We start from the raw sequence: 20,342 nt of genomic DNA on the forward strand, positions 1-20,342 counted from the left end.
GGCGCCTGGGTGGCTCAGTTGGTTAAGCGACTGCCTTCGGCTCAGGTCATGATCCCAGGGTCCTGGGATCGAGTCCCGCATCGGGCTCCCTGCTCTGCGGGGAGCCTGCTTCTCCCTCTCCCACTCCCCCTGCTTCTGTTCCCTCTCTCGCTGTGTCTCTCTCTGTCAAATAAATAAATAAAATCTTAAAAAAAAAAAAAAAAGTTTATCACTCCAAATTACTGATACTCTCTCCTAGATTTTCTTTCTAATACTTCCATTGTCTTATTACTCTGATACATGTTTTTGTATATGGTATGAAGTTGGGAAGTGTATGTGCTTCTTTTTCCAGCTGGTTGGGTGGTTATAACAACACCATTATTTAAATATTTGAAATATTATGTTTGACATAGATATAAATTTGTTTTGACCTCTCTTCCTCTGGTCTATGGGTTTCTTGTGTCAATATTAAAGTGTTTTTATTACAGTAGCTTTATTAAAAGTGGTAGGATCTAGGGGCGCCTGGGTGGCTCAGTCGGTTAAGCATCTGCCTTCGGCTCAGGTCATGATCCCAGGGTCCTGGGATCGAGCCCCGCATCGGGCTCCCTGCTCCGCGGGAAGCCTGCTTCTCCCTCTCCCACTCCCCCTACTTGTGTTCCCTCTCTCGCTGTGTCTCTCTCTGTCAAATAAATAAATAAAATCTTTAAAAAAAAAAAGTGGTAGGATCTAGTAAGACAGGTTCCCAGTTTTTGCAGTTCACACATTCTTCCATATGAACACCAACAATTTTGTCCTTTAAAAAAATTTTTTTAACAATTTTGATTCTGACGAATTAAATGTAATTAAATTAAATTAAAATATATGTAATTAAATTAATTAAATGTATGAGATAATTTGGGGAGGTAAACATTTTCTATACCATGGCAGAATTTGTAAAGTAAGAGATTAATGCTTTATGAGTTATGATAAACTATAATAATTATGGTAAGTTCACATTTAAAATTTGATTCTCTGCTGTTCTTTTTTTTTTTTTTTTAAGATTTTATTTATTTGAGAGAGAGTGAGCAAGAGAGCACAAGCTGGGGGGAGAGGCAGAGGGAGAAGCAGACTCTCCACTGAGCAGGTAGCCCAATGCAGGGCTCGACCCCAGGACCCTAGGTTCATGACTTGAGCCGAAAGCAGACGCTTGATCGACTGAGCCCCGATTCTCTGCTGTTCTTATTCACACTTAGTGCCTATTGTTGGAATAATAGGTTCAGAATAATTTGTAGTGGCAAGCAATATTCTAGGGTCCTTTGAAACAGTTTTTCGTGTAATAAAATGGAAAAGAATTCCATTAGTTAAGATTTTTGTTTTTCAAGAACACAAATAATGATTCTGTGTACTGAGGGAAAAGATCTATTCTGGATGTTGAGCTTACAGAAATTTTATACTTTTAACCCTTCTCTTCAATCTTTAAATTCAGAAGCGGTTGTTGGAAGCCATGGAAACATGTAACCACTCCCTCAAAAAGGAAGAAAGGAAAAGAAACCAACATAGTGAGTGCCTAATGTGCTGGTATGATAGAGACACAGAGTTCAGCTACCCCTCACCATGGCCAGAAAAGTTCCCTGCCATAGAACGTTGTTGCACAAGGTAATGTTATTTGGTAATTTTTCAACAACAGCAAGGAGCTCCCCTTGGGGGGGAAAAGAGAGGAGGGGGAAGCTTTGAGTATCTACTTGGAGAATTAATAAATAATTTTTGATAGTTACAGTCAGTTAATAATGAGTTACATCCAACTTGCCAAAGACCATAGCATCTCCCTCTCACAACTGTAGTTCTCTGCTTTGGTCAGATTCTTCTTCTCTCTCTCTTTTCTGTTAAAGTTGGGTTTTTTGTTTGTTTGTTTTTTTAATTTTTCCTCCCTAGTGTATATCTGTATCTTCACCACCTCAAGAGGATATATGAATTTTTGTTTCCATTGTCAGTGTCTGCTTCTAGCATTATTTGATGTGCTATGACTTTGCCTCTTACATTCCCAACCACCCAACCAGAAAGAAGAAAAAAAGAAATAAAAGAGGTCCTATAATTTCTTGCCTCAAACCCATTTCTACTTTCTCTTCCTCATTAAAATGTCCTTTTTTTTTTCTTTTCTCTCATTTTCGCTGCAAGTTACCCAGATGGCACCTAAAGTGAACATCTCCCAGTTATGCTTTTCCTTTTTGTTAAAGCAAAGAGAAGGATGGAATAGACATTATAAAATGTTGATTTTCCATCTGGGTTATAGAACATGGGAGATGTGGAGATTTGTAACATGCTTTATATGTTCTTTTACTTCTAAATTAAATATGTATATATGTATAGTTTTATTCTAAGTTAATGGGGAAAACTTCCATTCAGTAACCTATAGGCGTAGTTGCATCTAGCCAATTATAATAACAGAGAATCTGGGTTGCCCTGCTGTATATTTTCTTTGTCTTAAAAGACAAATTGTCATTCCCTTGCTTAAAAGCAAGGATGACTCTTGCAAAATATTCAAGGGAATACTGAAAAACTGTGATTGCTTGCAGTGTGTGAATTTTGAATTAAATGCATTGATTTATTTTCTAGGTATAAAATAATATCATTAGATGCTTGGCGTGTAGACATAAGCAAGAACAAAATAACCAGGGTTGACCAGAAGGCACTGTATTTCTGTGGATTTCCTACCCTGAAACACATCAAACACAAAGTCAGTGGCTGTTTAGTTCAGAATTTTTTCACCTTATTGAATGTAACATGATTATGGAGAAAGAATTAAAATTAAATTCTCTGAATTCTTTTAAAGTTTTTTTTGAAGAAAAGTGGGGTTCAAGTATTCCAGCAAAGCAGTCGTGGAGAAAACATGATGTTAGAAATCTTAGTGAATGCAGAATCAGTTGAACTTGTAAGTATTTTCTTTATTATATATTTATTGTTTATTATACATAAAACTATACATAAAACTGTTCTTATTATACATAAAACTGTTCTAGTTGCAATTTACCAAAGAGATATAACATGTAGTAATTCCAAAAGTTCATAGTAAATAAGGAAAAAGGAAAGAAACATTTACACAAATTTTAAAGGAAATGTATAATTGTGATGTAATGAGCAAAAAGTACTCCATGAATTTTGGAAAGGAGATAAGCTGTGTGAGCTGAAGATTAAGTACAGGCTTGTAAATGAGACTAGGCTTGAGCTGGGTGCTAAGAAAAAGATTATCACAGGGAGGAGAAAAGTAGGGAAAGGGTATTCTAGTTGAAAGGAATAACCTGAGCTGGAAATAAATGTGTGATACATTATCTTATTCTTTTTAACCTTTTTGTATGTCTGAAATTTTTCTTAATACTCTTTCTTTTTTTAGAATAAATGTGATGTATTTGAGGAGAAAGAATAGATAAACCTGACTGAAGCAGAGGACTTGTGTTGGGAAGTAGTAGAAGATAAGGTTGAAAAAACAGATTGAGGCCAGATTATGGAGGACCTTGAATACCAGGCTAAGGAGTTTGGACTTTTTTTTTCATAACTGTTATCTTGAAATCGTACTTTCATAAGGATTAATTTGGTGGCAATATAATAGACTAAATTGCATAAAAGAGAAATGGAAGAAAATGGAAAAGCCTGCAAGTTCAGAGGTTGTGGTTATAGAAGTGTTAGGTGATAAGGACAAAAACTGGAAGTAGTGATAGATCTGGATGAATAAGACTACTAAAATCGACAAGTTTCATCATTTGTTCAAACATAGACGATGAAAAGAGGAAGAAAATACTAAATATGACCGAGATATCAAGCCTGGTTAACCAGAAAATAATTGCTGTTTATTGGAATAAGGAAGTTAAAGTGGGAAAGTCTCTGGCTTGGGGGGATTAATGATAAATAATGATGGAATTTTAAGGCAATGCTAGGATGCTTAACTGGTGCTGCCCTGCCAGCCTTTCTCAACAAAGAGTTCCACAAGAGAGTTAAACCCTAATGCCCTAAGTCATCCATTTGAATGTAGTAGATTAATTTATATTCTGTACATTTAGAGTGGGACTAGTTGTGTACCATCCTTTGGAGAATTGAGAAAATAGTCAAGTTATTTTTTGTGTTCTGTGGTTCAGATGAAAAACCTCAGTGGAGAAAGGCTGCTTATATGCAGTTAATACCTGGAGCTAGAGCTTGGAGGGAAGTAGGGATATATGAGTCATTAGCAAGGGGTGATGGCTGAGGCCTTGGGGCTTATTTTCCTGAAGAAAATGGACTCTGAGAGTTCAAATCTCAGCACGAAGAAATACCCATAGTGGAAAAGGAACCAGTGAAAAAGACAATAGTGTTCAGAGAGGTGAGAGAGAATGATTTCCAAGTTAGGTAATATCACAGAAGCATGAAGTAGATACTACATACAGTGCAAGAAGAATAAAAACTAAAACAAGGTCTGTGAATTTGTCCTTCAGGCATCATTATTGGCCTTTGAGGATTTCATTCCTAACTCCTAAGAACTAGTTGGTGGGTCTAGGTAGATTGAAAGTAGAAGTAGCAGGAATTAGGCCCTTGGTTAGGAAGATTATCATTGAAAAGAAATCTAGAAACATAACTGTAGGTAGAGAAGAGACAGTTTAACAAGCTAAATCCATACAAAAGGAGAGGGGTAGAGCTAATGGAGGAAGGAGGTTTTAAAGACACTAGAGGGAAGGAATCTTAATGATAAGACCCCATGTGAGGTATTAAGGGATCTCGTTTTAGGCTTAATCTGAGGATTAATTTGAGAAATGACTTTTCCTTCAAAAACTAAAGGGAAGAGTGGGAGAATGAAAGAAGAAATAGTTGTATAGAAGGGAAAAAGATGATTATGGGATCCTAGCTCTAATGTTGAAACTTGTTTTATTTATCAGAATAGTCATTCTTTTGTTTTATATGTTCACATTAAGAGATGTCTAAATATAACTAAGTTACTGCAAAAAGTCTAAAAATAGTCATCTGTAATTGTTAAAGAAATATTTGCTAATAATGATTAAGCATAATAAACAGAAAAGAATTGAATGAGAATTTGTATTTAAATTTCAGTTGCTACTACAAAGTTGTTGTTGTTTAACCAATAATAATGATGATGTTTCCTTTTAAAACTAGAATTTTTACCTAAGATATTATTTCATACAGAATATTTATACAGCATTTTATAGTTTATAAAAGCTTTTGTGTATATTATTTTATCACCAAATAAACATTGTGAGGTAGATGTTATTTCTTATTCTCATATAAGAAAACTGTGCCTCAGTGGGGTTTAAATGATTTGCCTACGACTCAATAGCTGGAAAGACATAGAACCCAAATTTGGACCCATGATTCCTAATTTTAAATCTAAGGGTTCTTACTTCATTATGCCAACTACAAACTGAAATGAAGTCAGATTTCTTAGATTCTGTTATCCGATTATGTGATATGAAGCAATGAATAATAGCCCTTTTCTAGACATTTCTGCTATTCTTGTCACCTTTCTCAGTCTCCATGAGAAAAATAATCATGAGAATGATAGGATTGTGGAATTTTACAACTGGGTAGAATTTGTAAAGCATCTATTCCAACCCATTAATTTTACAAATTAAGAAACTTAAATGGAGTTAGCAGCAGAACTAAGAACCTAGGTTTCTTGCTAAACATTATTTCTAGTAATGTTGGCTATTATTATGGACAGTAATACATTACAGGTCAGTGCTCTTCAGTATAATTTCACTGAAACCTATTTTCTCACCAAGTAATTTCATTCAGGATTAAAGTCAGTGGGCCACCCTTTACTAATAAGTGCCATTGCTGTTGAGAAGAGGAGGAGGCAAGCTTCCTGGTGTCATAATGTTTATACTGCAGAATAGTACTTTAAGTTGGTCATAGTTCCTGTCTCATAAGAAGGGATTGGCAGAGGGGAAGGTAAACTTGGTCAGCTTTAACAGATTCATACTAAAATAAAGGGTTAAAGAAAGGCAGATGGGTAAAAACAACAGAAAAATATTTCTTAAAGGAAAGGACAGGGGAATTCTACCAAACATTTAAAGAAGAATTAATACCTATTCTTCTGAAACTGTTCCAAAAAATAGAAATGGAAGGAAAACTTCCAAACTCATTTTATGAGGCCAGCATTACCTTGATCCAAAATCAGACAAAGTCCCCATCAAAAAGGAGAACTACAGACCAATATCCCTCATGAACATGGATGCAAAAATTCTCACCAAAATACTAGCCAATAGGATCCAACAGTATATTAAAAGGATTATTCACCACGACCAAGTGGGATTTATTCCCGGGCTGCAAGGTTGGTTCAACATCCACAAATCAATCAATGTGATACAATACATTAATAAAAGAAAGAACAAGAACCATACGATCCTTTCAATAGATGCAGAAAAAGCATTTGACAAAGTACAGCATCCTTTCTTGGTTAAAACTCTTCAGAGTGTAGAGATAGGGGGTACATACCTCAATATCATAAAAGCCATCTATGAAAAATCCACAGCGAATATCATACTCAATGGGGAAAAACTGAGAGCTTTTCCCCTAAGGTCAGGAACGCGGCAGGGATGTCCACTATCACCACTGCTATTCAACATAGTACTAGAAGCCCTAGCCTCAGCAATCAGACAACAAAAAGAAATAAAAGGCATCCGAATAGGCAAAGAAGAAGTCAAACTCTCACTCTTTGCAGGTATGATACATTATGTGGAAAACCCAAAAAACTCCACCCCAAAACTGCTAGAACTCAGGAATTCAGTAAAGTGGCAGGATATAATATCAGTGCACAGAAATCAGTTGCATTTCTGTACACCAACAACAAGACAGAAGAAAGAGAAATTAAGGAGTCGATCCCATTTACAATTGCACCCAAAACCATAAGATACCTAGGAATAAATCTAACCAAAGAGGCAAAGGATCTGTACTCAAAAAACTATAGAATACTCATGAAGGAAATTGAGGAAGACAGAAATGGAAAAACGTTCCATGCTCATGGATTGGAAGAACAAATATAAATACTGTGAAAATATCTATGCTACCTAGAGCAATCTACACACTTAATAAATCCCTATCAAAATACCATCCACTTTTTTCAAAGAAATGGAACAAATAATCCTAAAATTCGTATGAGATCAGAAAAGATGCCGAAGCCAGAGGAATGTTGAAAAAGAACAGCTGGTGGCATCACAATTCCGGACTTCAAGCTCTATTACAAAGCTGTAATCATCAAGACAGTATGGTACTGGCACAAAAACAGACACATAGATCAATGGAACAGAATAGAGAACCTGGAAATGGACCCTCAACTCTATGGTCAACTAATCTTCCACAACGCAGGAAAGAATATCCGATGGAAAAAAGACAGTCTCTTCAAGAAATGGTGTTGGGAAAATTGGACAGCCATGTGCAGAAGAATGAAACTGGACCATTTCCTTAACACCACATGCAAAAATAGACCCAAAATGGGTGAAAGACCTAAATGTGAGACAGGAGTCCATCAAAATCCTAGAGGAGATCACAGGCAGCAACCTCTTCGACCTCAGCCGCAGCAACTTCTTCCTAGAAACATCGCCAAAGGCAAGGGAAGCAAGGGCAAAAATGAACTCTTGGGACTTCATCAAGATAAAAAGCTTTTGCACAGCAAAGGAAACAGTAGACAAAACCAAAGGACAACTGACAGAATGGGAGAAGATATTTGCAAATGACATATCAGATATAGGGCTAATATCCAAAATCTATAAAAAACTTATCAAACTCAACAATCAAAGAACAAATAATCCAATCAAGAAATGGGCAAAAGACATGAATAGACATTTCTGCCAAGAAGACATCCAAATGGCCAACAGACACATGAAAAAGTGCTCAACGTCGTTCGGCATCAGGGAAATCCAAATCAAAACCTCAATGAGATACCACCTCACACCAGTCAGAATGGCTAAAATTAACAAGTCAGGAAATGACAAGATATTGGCGAGGATGCGGAGAAAGGGGAACCCTCCTACACTGTTGGTGGGAAGGCAAGTTGGTGCAGCCACTCTGGAAAACAGTATGGAAGTTGCTCAGAAAGTTGAAAATAGAGCTACTCTATGACCCAGCAATTGCACTACTGGGTATTTACCCCAAAGATACAAATGTAGTGATCCGAAGGGGCATGTACACCCCAATGTTTATAGCAGCAATGTCCACAATAGCCAAACTATGGAAGGAGCCTAGATGTCCACTGACAGATGAATGGATAAAGAAGGAGTGGTATATATATACAATGGAATATTATGCAGCCATCAAAAAAATGAAATCTTGCCATTTGCAACGATGTGGATGGAACTAGAGGGTATTATGCTAAGCGAAATAAGTCAATCAGAGAGAGACAAGTATCATATGATCTCACTGATAGGAGGAATTCTTAATCTCAGGAAACAAACTGAGGGTTGCTGGTGTGGTGGGGATTGGGAAGGATGGGGTGGCTGGGTGATGGACATTGGGGAAGGTATGTGCTATGGTGAGCACTGTGAATTGTATAAAACTGATGAATCACAGACCTGTACCCTGAAACAAATAATACATTATATGTTAATAAAAAAATAAGGGAAAGGAAAAAAAAACTCTAAACAGAAATCCTGGGAAACGTACTAGAAAGAAATAGAGTAGTTAGCAATAAAGGTACAACTTAGAGAAGACAAATTAAGAAAACTAACTGAATTCAAGTGGGTGGAATAATTAGTTGGAGAGTAAAGTTGAGAAGAGCAGGAACTGTAGGGAATAAATGGCTTGAGTGAGCAAATGGTATTTTATATCTGTTTTAATGATTAAGGTGAGGTTTTTACTGATTTTAAAGACCTTTATAAACACAGCCAGCTTTTAATTATTTAATTTTGCCTTTGTAAACTTTTCTCTTGGACCTGAAACATGAGTGAACTTTTCTGCTTTTACTTTAAGAGTGTAGAAAATATAGCTTCATCAGTGCTTGGAAAGTCTGTCTTTGTTAATTGGCCTCATCTTGAAGAAGCTAGAGTTGTTGGTATATCAGATGGAGAAACTAAGTAAGTAAGAGTTGATGTATATTTTTTAAATTCATATTTGTTTTGCTTACTTGATGGCTTTTAATGATACTTTTTAAAACTGATATAATTACTGTAAAAATATTTACACTCTATAGTGAAAACAAAAGTCTTCTAATCACATCACTCGATGTTCAACCATAGTACATCGCTGAAATATTTTAGATGCATTTATCTTTTCCCTTTTGCTTTCTTTTCCTTTTAATAATGTGAAAGTTCTATATCCTAATTTTTTGCTAGCAGTTATTATCATTTAGCAAATATATTTCTCTAACAAGAATGAATAGCATATATAACCTGACCTTTACCATGCCCCTCCCAGATTTCATTTATTTTTTTAAATTTTTTATTGTTATGTTAATCACCATACATTACATCATTAGTTTTTGATATAGTGTTCCATGATTCATTGTTTGTGCATAACACCCAGTGCTCCATGCAGAACATGCCCTCTTTAATACCCATCACCAGGCTAACCCATCCTCCCACCCCCCTCCTCTCTAGAACCCTCAGTTTGTTTTTCAGAGTCCATAGTCTCTCGTGGTTCGTCTCCCCCTCCGATTTCCCCCCATTCATTCTTCCCTTCCTGCTATCTTCTTTTTTTTTTTCTTAACATATGTTGCATTATTTGTTTCAGAGGTACAGATCTGTGATTCAACAGTCTTGCACAATTCACAGCGCTTACCAGAGCACATACCCTCCCCAGTGTCTATCACCCAGCCACCCCATCTCTCCCACCCACCCCCCCACCCCGACTCCAGCAACCCTCCGTTTGTTTCCTGAGATTAAGAATTCCTCGTATCAGTGAGGTTATATGATACATGTCTTTCTCTGATAGACTTATTTCGCTCAGCATAACACGCTCCAGTTCCATCCACGTTGTTGCAAATGGCAAGATCTCATTCCCCAGATTTCATTTAAATAATACATCAGTTTTTAAAAATACACAGCTTCTATTTAAGAAATAATTTATTTTATTCAAGTTCACGATCATTTTGTCAATGATTATTTAGACAATTTATTCTGTTATCTTTTATCTTTATTTCATGTAAATTTAGTCTGAGTGTTGTTATTTTGTTATTTTTCATGTGTCTAGAACCTTTAAAAGTAATTTTTTTCAGAGAAAATTTGCATTTTCTGAGCCATTACATATCCAAGAGATCATTTTTGTTTTCCTCACACATAGGTTTAGAATTTTAGAGGCCCAATCCTTTTTCCTTAGTTCTCTGCAAGCATACTCCAGTTGTGTTCTGTCATATAATTTTGTTGATGAGAGATCAGTGCCATTATGAATTTTTTTCTTCTGTGGGTATCTGCTTTTGTTGAGGTATTAAGAAATCTTGAGAATTCTTTTCTTTTTTAATCATCAGAATTCAATTCCCCTCCCTTTTTATTGAAGTCCAGTTTATCAGTTTTTTTCTTTTACAGATCATACTTTTGGTATAAGAACTCTGCCTAGCCCTAGGTCCCATAGCTTTTCTCCTATATTTTCTTCAAAAAGTCTTATAATTTTACCTCATCCTTTTACATTTAAATCCATGATCCATTGTGAATTAATTTTTGTATTAGGTATGAGGTTTAGGTCAAGGTTCATATATTTGCCTATGAATGAATGTTCAGTTGCTCCAGCACCATTTGTTGAAAAGACTGTCCTTCCTCCATTAGATTGCCTTTACACCTTTGTCAAAAATCAGTTGAGCATATTTGTGTGGGTCTATTTCTGGTTTTTCCATTTTGTTCCATTTATCTGTATGTCTGTTTTTATGCCAGTACCACCCTGTCTTGTTACTGTAGCTATATATAAGTCTCAATGTTAGGTATAAATCTAACAAATTACATATAGGATCTGAATGCTGAAAAAAGCAAAACACTGAGGAAAGAAAGATTGAAATAAATGGTGAGATAAATGGAGATCCGTTTGGATCAAAAGACTCAACATAGTGAAGATACCAAATCTATAAGTTTAAAGCAACGCTTATCAAAATCTCTCCCAGATTTTTATAGATGCAGAACAATGTATTCTAAAATTTATATGGAAAGGCAAAGAACAAAAATAACAATTTTGAAAAATAAGGTAGAAGGAATCACTCCATCTAAGTGTTTAAATTATTTTGGAGCAACTATAAATGATACTGTGTTTTAAATTTTAGTTTCCCCAGCTAGTATCTAGAAATACAATTGATTTCTGTATGTCGACTTTATATCCTGGGACATGGCTGACTAAGCTTACTTCCCTGCCTCTTTTCTTGAAGAGTCCAGACCAATTATTTTGTAGAATTCTGGATTTACCTGGTTGTCTCCTCTTAGTGTCATTTAACTTGCTCCTCCATCCCATATATTTCTTGTCAACTGGAAGTTAGGTATAATGGCTTGATCAGAATCAAGTTAAACTTTTTAGCAAAAATACTTTATTGAATTTAAGCGTATTTTTTTAATTCTTTAAAAATTTATATTATGTAGTTTTTTTTAAGAGAAAATAAAATTTTTATATTTGAATGAAAATTTTTACAAGTCCTTGTTAAAATTTATGTTACAGTTAAAAAAAAAGGACACCTGGTTTTGTGCTGTTATACAATGTAGAAACCTTTCCACTTTGAAGACTTATACTGCTAGAACACTATATTAAACCATAAATTTGTGGGTAATATAATTTTAATTTTATTTTAATTTTTAAGATTTTACTTGGAAGAACCTCCAGGAACACAGAAGCTTTATTTGGGAAGAACTGCCCCACCATCTAAAGTGGTCCATCTTGGAGACAAAGAACAATCTAACTGGACAAAAGAAGTACAAGGAATTTCAGAATAGTGAGTGTCATAAATGTATTTAATGTCATAGAACTAGAATGTGATCTAATGTACTTGTTCTCAAGCTAATTTCCTGCTTAACATAGTAATCACTATGAATACTGACTACATCTTCATTTTATGTTCCAAAGAAAACAATGAGTTCTAGTTTAAAATAACACCTGATTAGGAGCCATTATAGCCTTGCCCAGTTTGTCACTAAAATACTTCATGATGTACAAAAAAGGGTACAATCATATAATACTAGGAATAACAGTTAATAATAGGTTGCCATTGAATTTCTTGGCCACATGTAAGTAATGAAAATAGGAAGGAAAATTTTCCTCTGTTCCTCACCTGCTCACTCTCCTACCTTCCCTGCTCATTCTCCTACCTTCCCTACACCTAAGTCCCTTATGCCCCTGAATTCAGAAATGCTAGGTCTATACCAGCCAAATAACTAAGACGCTAGCCCTCCTCCATGATCCCACCATGACTTACCTTTCTTCATCCAAGTACTAGAATTCTCTAAACCAAAACAGAATAATAGAGACTGGCAATAGCACATGGAATGGTGTTAGAAATGTATATCCATTACCCTTCCTGTTAAAACTGTGACATCCATTGGTAAATGGGGAATTTAAGGAGATGCCTCTTACACAATTTTGGAGCCAATACCAGGCTATAATATCCTTATTCAAAGATGAGTAAACAGGGAAAATGTAAAAAGACAATAAAAACCCATCCAGCGTAGGATGGATGGCGTAGTCAGTTAAGCATCCAACTCTTGGTTTCGGCTCAGGTTGTGATCTCAGGGTTGTGAGATGGAGCCCATGTCGGGCTCTGCACTCAGCATGGAGTCTGCTTGAGATTCTCTCTCCCTCTCCATCTGCCCCTCCCCCTGCTTGCACTGCACACACTTTTTCTTTCTCTCTCTCTCAAATAAATAAATAAATCTTTAAAAAAAAAAAATCCAGCATAAAACGAGATAAACGTAGCTCTCAGGAGGTAGAGCTATTTTTGCCTTCTGACAGTACAAATTAGATATCCCTGTCATAGTTCATACTATACTGAATTTTATTTTATAGTTCATAAATAAAAATCACAATAATAAATTTATTTGTGTGATTACTTTAATGACCATTTCCTTAGATAGTATGCTCCGTAAGGGTAGGGACCACATCTCTTTTTGTTATTACTCTGTTCTCATTCCTTGGCTAATGCTAAAGCACTCAATAAATATATATTTGTTTAAGTGAATAGAGATTGTTTTGTTCAACTCCTTTGATTGAAAAGAAACTCCTTCAGAATACTGCAAGAGTTTAGACATTTGTTCATGTGTTCAGCAATTATTGATACTTGTTAGGTTTAGTAGTTGGCACTGTAGATACCATGGTGAATAAAATCACACAGTCCACACTCACCCATAGCAGGAAGGGAAAAATGAAGGGGGGAATCAGAGGGGGAGGCGAACCATGAGAGACTATGGACTCTGAGAAACAAACTGAGGGTTCTAGAGGGGAGGGGCATGGGGGGATGGGTTAGGCTGGTGATGGATATTAAAGAGGGCACGTACTGAATGGAGCACTGGGTGTTATATGCAAACAATCATGGAACGCTACATCAAAAACTAATGATGTAATGTATGGTGATTAACATAACATAATAAAATTAAAAAAAAATTTTTTTTTAAATCACACAGTCCCTACACTCATGAAACTTACGGCTGGTAGATGAGAAATGGGCATTAATGTCTTGTATGAATTTTTTTTTTTAAGATTTATTTATTTGAAAGAGAGAGAGTGCATGTGTGAGTGGGGGAAGGGGCAGAGGGAGAGAATATCCAAGCCAACTCCCACTGAGCGTGGAGCCCAATGCAGGGCTCAATCTCAGGAGCCATGAGATCAGAACCTGAGCCGAATCTAAGAGTCAGACATTTAACTGAGCCACCCAGGTGCCCCATCTTGTGTGAATTTTTGATCAAACTGTAATTATGATAATTGCTTTCAAGGAGTAGTTCTCTGAGACCATATAAAAGAGGAGTTAGACTTAGCTAAGGAGGCATTTGCCTTAGAGAAAACTTAGCAGAGGAAAATGTTGATTAAACTGGTATCTGGGTAGGAGTTAGGCAAAGAGTGAAAACGGAGGATGTTTCAGGATGAGAGAAAGGTACGTACAAAGTCCCTATGGCAAGTGGAAAAGTAGCATGTGTAACATTAATGATAATGACCAATGTGGCTCGAGTGTTGGAACCAAAAAGGAACCCTAATGAGGAAGATGAGGCAACAAAGGAAAAAGAACAAGGCAATCTGAGAGGTAGAACAGCCAGGAGAGAGTTACCTCATGCAAATCAAAGAAAAAGAGTGAAGAATAAGGGAATAAGTCATGTCAAATGTTGTGAAGAAGATTAAGCAAGAGCTATTTTGATTGAGCAGTGGGGCTGCAAGCCAGACTAGTATGGGTGGAGGAATGATTGAGAGTAACAGAAATGGAGACATAATAGGAATAAACGACTTGAAACTTCAGTTGTGAAGTAAACCAAAAACTCTTGACCCCTTGTTCTACTTATTCTTTCCCGTATGGATGGGCTTGATCTTCTATTATGGCCACAAAGAGCAGAGATAACAATGAAAGCAGCACACTGCTGCTGAAGTTGATGGCAATATATGCTGGTTCACACAAAAGAATGATTTTTGGTGCCTGCCAGTTCAGGATCTCTTGTTAACCAAGTAGGGTAGACAAGGCTATGTGGATTCATAAGCAGGTTTATTTATTCTGGTTACCACTTTCTTAGACTGCTTTTTTTTTTACCACCATATTCCTCCCTCATATCACCTCACGTTTTGTCCCCTCCTCCTACATCTCCCCAGCTCTTCTATAATCTGTCTTCTAAGGTGAAATTCACAAGACCTCTCGTACTCTGCCCCTGAGGGTTTGGTTTACTTTACTTGTGATTTTGCACATTATATCAGCATGAGGATCTCATGGCTCTTATGATTAGGAATAATGCTTATGCAGACCCTCCTTAACTCTAAGACTTCTACAGCAAGAATGTAGAACCTACTACTTATTTCACTTATCTCTCCATATATCTTACTAACCAAGACATGTTCTCCTAAGTTCAGTACATCATTTTTTTGTGAACGTAACATATGACATATTTCCATGAGTACCAAATTATGTGATTTTATTTTTAGAAACCCTCTAAGTACATTTGACAGTGTTCGTACCTTTTTGTATTCCTGTGTAACAGATTTCCTTTCCGATGAAAACTACCATTAAGACATAGCTGAAGAAGGACTTTGTGTTTGGTTTATTCAGAGAGATAGGATCATGTGTAAAAACAAATGAGAAGAGAGGTGCAATATTCAAAAGAAAGAAAACAATATATTTGAAGGATGGAACAAGATAGATTCTTAAAGAATATAAAAGATAGTTCCTCTATTTTAAACAGGATGGTATACAAATATAGGTTGGTATGTGTGTTTGGCATGGGGCAGATCAGAAGCTCTCATTGGATGCCTTTTGTTTTCTTTGTAAAGTGAATGTTGAATTTAGCTATTGAGAATGGAGGCAGGGAAAGGGAAGTTGGTCTTAAATTTGAGTAAAGTAGAGGAGGTTTGAAAATAGTAGGGGAGCAACTGGCTGGCTCATTCAGAAGAACGTGTGACTCTTGATCTTGGGGTCATGAGTTCGAGCCCCATATTGGGTGTAGAGATTACTTACATAAATAAATGAACTTTAAAAAGAAATAGTCCTTGGGGAAAATGGAAGAGTATCAATTGATCAGAAAAACATGTTTGAATTATAGGCAATATTGAGGGCCCTTTTTGAAGTTGATCAGTTACAGGCCTAGAAAAAGCAGAGAGATTTAACCAGCACTGGATTTTGCTAGATGAATATAATGAAAAGACAAAGAGGCAAAGAAGTTTAGGATATTGGTGGGAATGTTACTAACTAGTGGACAATGGAATCTAAGTGGGATAGTAAGAGAAATAAAGAAAGTAGAAGGTTAAGTTAATAGTTTCAGAGAAAGTAGAAGGGTCAGTGGATTGGAGATCCCAAAATAAGTTAATCATTAAGTGGTTGAACAAACAAGTTGGATGGAGAAATTTTTAGACAATAAGATGTTGGGATTAATGATTTGGGAGGTGAAACCATTATGAGTGCTGTCATGACCCAAGTCATAGCCATAGGATTAGATGGCTGAAGTGGAATGGAAAAAAAAGGTTATTGGCAATAAGGAGATTGTGAAACTAAATTCCTGAGGTCTTAGGTAAGTTATTTATGTAAACATTGAAGGCATTCTGGAAGATGGTGGGCATAAGGGTAGAATGGAAAAGAGTAGAGTAGTTTACTATGAAGGATTTGAATGTCACAGTGGGTTGTAAGAACACCAACAGCCTCTCCTAGCCCATATACAGTGTGAAAACAAACAGCTACTCCTTGAGAGGGCTACACAGAGAACTGATGAAACCTTCAGTTAAAGAGGTTGCTATTGAGGATATAATGGAGTGAAAGGGATTAGGAACTGGAGAAAGAAGACAAGAAGAAAGACACAAGGAAGTACTTTATGGGATGCTATGGAGAAGATGATGCACTTGGAAGATAATTTGGAGTTCCAAAACCTTGTACCTCAAACAGCAAGAGATGAATCAACCAAAAAAATGTGGTTACTAAAGGATTGGTGATAAACACCAATTATTAATAAATTATTAAAATACAGAATTATTTTTTAAGTACTAACTCTCATTTTACATGAGAGAAAGTTAAAGGATAGTTTTGTTTATAATTTAGAAAAGAAGAGATATAGTAAGTATCTTTGAAAATTTAATGCCCCACATCAGTTACCTTAACGCTTAGAACCTGCACTAGAGAGACAAGCCCCAAAACATCTGGCTTTGAAAACCAATAGAGCTTGTGTCCAGGAGAAACATAGAGCTGTAGGAAATGGAGATTCTGCTCTTAAAGAGCTCCCACGTGGACTCTATTATCCCAGGACCCTGGTAGGGTAAAAGCTGAAGTTTGTAAAGTGCCAAGACCATATGGGAAGCACATTGATTTGCTAACCTTAGGTAACTGTTGGAGGGACAGGGGCCTGCTGGAATTCTTTCCAGGGACTGAGGCATTGACAGGTGCCATTTTTGCATTCTTCCTCTACCTTGCTAGTGCCAAAGTTGGCAGGTGCCATTTTTGTAGTCTCCCTATATAGTAAAATAACACTAATATAATGTTGTATGCCCAATTATACTTCAATTAAAAAAGAAAGAATACAGACTAGGGGCACCTGGCTAGTCAGTAGAGCACGCGACTCTAATCTCAAGGTCGTGAGTTTGAGCCCCACACTGGGGGTAGAGTTTACTTTAAATAAACACAGGTGGGGTGCCTGGGTGGCTCAGTCGTTAAGCGTCTGCCTTCAGCTCAGGTCAGGATCCCAGCCAGGGTCCTGGGATCAAGCCCCGCATCAAGTTCCCTGGCTTTGCTGGGAGCCTGCTTCTCCCTCTCCCACCCCCCCTGCTTGTGTTCCCTCTCTTGCTGTGTCTCTCTCTGTCAAATAAATAAATAAAATCTTTTAAATAAATAAACACAGATGTTTAAAAAAAAAAAAAAAGAATACTGACTACAACACTGACTCCAAAGCAATAAAAGTGTAAGGTAAAAGTAAATAGAGAGGGGTGCCTGGGTCACTCAGTCGGTTAAGCCTCCGACTCTTGGTTTTGGCTCTGGTCATGATCTCAGGGTCCTGGGATCTAGCCCCGGGTCAGGCTCTACGCTCAGCCGGGAGGTTGCTTGAGAATTTCTCTCCGTCTCCCTCTGCCCCTGCCCCCCCCCCATACACATACACTCTCATGTACTCTCTCTCTCTCAAATAAATAAATCTTATAACTCTAGAGATTAGTTTTTCCTATTTTGAACTTTGTATGAATTGATTCATACATAATGTATTCTTTTGGAACCTGACCTCTTTTCTCAGTACTGTGGTTCTTAATATTCATCTGTGTTGTTACTTATAGTTTAGTTTGTTCATTTTCACTAATGATTACATTACATTGTATGAATATAGCACAGTTTATCCATACTTTTTTGGATAGGCAGTTGTTTCTTGTTTGGGGCTTTTAGTGAATACATATGTATGCATTACTGTTAGGTACATAATTATGAGTGGAATTATTGCTTCATAGGATAATGCTTAAGCTCAGCTTTAGTAGATACCACCAAAAAGATTTACAAAGTGATTGTATCAATTTACATTCTTCCAGCAATTTATAAGAATTTCTTTTATCTCTACCCTCATCAGTGCTTATTATTGTCTCTTCCATTTTAGCCATTGTAATATAGTGATATTTCTTTTTGTTTAATTTGCATTTCCTTGATGAGCATCCTTTCATATTTCTCAGGCATTTGAATATGGTCTTTTGTGCAATGCCTGTTGCCCTTTTTCCGAGTTGATTACCTATCTCGTATTTGTTTTCGTTTTTGTTTTTAAGATTTTTTAATTTATTCATTTGAGAGAGAGAGAGAGCGAGTGAGCACGAGATCATGAGCACAGGCACAAGCAGTGGGGAGAGTCAGAGGGAGAGGGAGAAGCAGACTCCCTGCTGAGCAGGAAGCTGACTCAGGGCTCAATCCCAGGACCCAAGGATCATGACCTGAGCTGAAGGCAGACGCTTAACCCACTGAGCCACCCAGGTGCCCTACTGTCTTTTATTTGTAATTTTCATTATTGATTTGTGATGTTATTTCAGAGAAAAGCCTTAAATAATTCATTATTAAATATGATTGCCATAGAGGTTTTTTTTTTTAATCAATATTCTTTATCAGATAAAGGAAATTTCCTCCTATTCCTAGTTGGTTGAGAGTTTTTATCATTAATCAGTACTGATTTTGTCAATTTTTTTCTGCATCTGTCAAAATGACCATATGATTTTTCTTTTTTTCTTTTAATCTGGTGAATGATATTGATTGAATTTCAAATATAAATCTATCCCTGAATTCCTGGAGTAAATCCTATTAGACTATGATATATTATCCTTTTTATATGTAATTGGATTCGATTTGTTACATTTTGTTTAGGATTTTTGCTTTTATTTTCATGAGAAAGATTAGCAGATAATTTTCCTTTCTTGAGATATCTTTGTCATATTGGTAGCAAGATTACTGGCTAAATAACTTTTGAGTGAAAGTAGTAGGTTTTCCCATTGAATTTTTAGAAAATGGTAGTAGAGGGCACCTGGGTGGCTCAGTCAGTTAAGTGTCTGCCTTCAGCTCAGGTCATGATCCCGGGGTCCTGGGATCAAGTCCCGCATCGGCTCCTTCCTCAGCAAAGACACTGTTTCTCCCTCTGCCTGCCACTCCCCCCTCTTGTGCTCTCTCTCTCTCTCTGACAAATAAATAAATAAATCTTTAAAAAAAAAGAAAGAAAGAAAATGGTAGCAGAATGCTACATTTCAAAAATTTGTTGGAAAACTTGTTTCTTTTTTAAGATGGTGTCGCTTATTTCAGACCAAGGCTACCATTGAGAACAACATAAAAGTATCAGCTGCTATGAAAAAAACATATATATACATATATATGTGTGTATATATATATATAATGTCATTCATCTACATACTATATAGTATATATTTTATAATACATATATTTATATAAAAACAAATACAAAAATTTAAATTATGATATAAGGAGCTCAGTAGATGGTCTGAATAGTAATATAGGCATACTGAAAATTCAGTCGGTGAGTTAAAAGATAAAAGCTGAGGGATTCCTTTAGCACATAATACAAAAGCACAAAGAGATGAAAAGAGTATAGTCAATTTCTAATATTTCTCTAATAGAAGTTCTAGAAAGAGAAAATGGAAAGGAGATAGAAAAATATTCCTTGGATGAAGAATGATTGTATCTTTAGATCAGAGGTCGGCAGGTTTTTTCTGTAGAGGCCAGATAGTAAATACCTTAGGCTTTGTAGACCTTACAGTGTTTGTCACAACCACTCAACTATGCTGTTGTAACACAAAAGCCATCATAGACAGTAAATAAGTTGATGACTATGTTTCAGTAAATTTTTATTTACAAGAACTGGAGTCAGTCTAGTTTTGTCTCATGACCATAGTTTGCTGACCCCTACTTGAGATTGCAAAGGCCCACTGAATGCCCCTGTTAACCTGTTTTTGTCTTTCTGGATTCACCTATTCTGTATGTTTTACAGAAATGGAATCCTATATAATATGTGGCCTTTTGTGTCTAACTTCTTACACTTAGCATATTTTTTAGGTTCATACACATTGTAACATGTATCAGTGCCCCTTTCTTTTTATGGCCAAATATTTTATTGTATGGATATACCACATTTTGTTTATCCAGTCATCTCTTAGAAGACATTTGGGTTCTTTCCACCTTTTTGCTATTGTGAGTAATGCTGCTATGCACATTCATTTATAAATATTTGTTTGAGTACCTTTCCAATTCTTTGTGTAATACCTAGAAGTGGAATTGCTAGACTTTTTGAAGAACTGCTAAACTGCTTTTCACAGTG

At 36.3% G+C, this 20,342-nt stretch overlaps 1 protein-coding gene across 2 annotated transcripts in view; it reads left to right on the plus strand.

Moving 5' to 3' along the window:
- Nucleotides 1-20,342, plus strand: part of XRN1 (5'-3' exoribonuclease 1) — a 109,536-nt gene that overhangs the window by 36,968 nt on the left and 52,226 nt on the right. For both annotated transcript variants that reach the window (XM_044920343.1, XM_044920347.1), the window contains exons 16-20: nucleotides 1,445-1,614; nucleotides 2,572-2,692; nucleotides 2,789-2,887; nucleotides 8,902-9,005; nucleotides 11,699-11,830. In XM_044920343.1, coding sequence (XP_044776278.1) covers nucleotides 1,445-1,614; nucleotides 2,572-2,692; nucleotides 2,789-2,887; nucleotides 8,902-9,005; nucleotides 11,699-11,830 — 626 coding nt within the window. The remainder of the gene's footprint in view (nucleotides 1-1,444; nucleotides 1,615-2,571; nucleotides 2,693-2,788; nucleotides 2,888-8,901; nucleotides 9,006-11,698; nucleotides 11,831-20,342) is intronic.

This window comes from Neomonachus schauinslandi, chromosome 1 (assembly GCF_002201575.2).
Source record: "Neomonachus schauinslandi chromosome 1, ASM220157v2, whole genome shotgun sequence".
Lineage (NCBI taxonomy): Eukaryota > Metazoa > Chordata > Mammalia > Carnivora > Phocidae > Neomonachus > Neomonachus schauinslandi.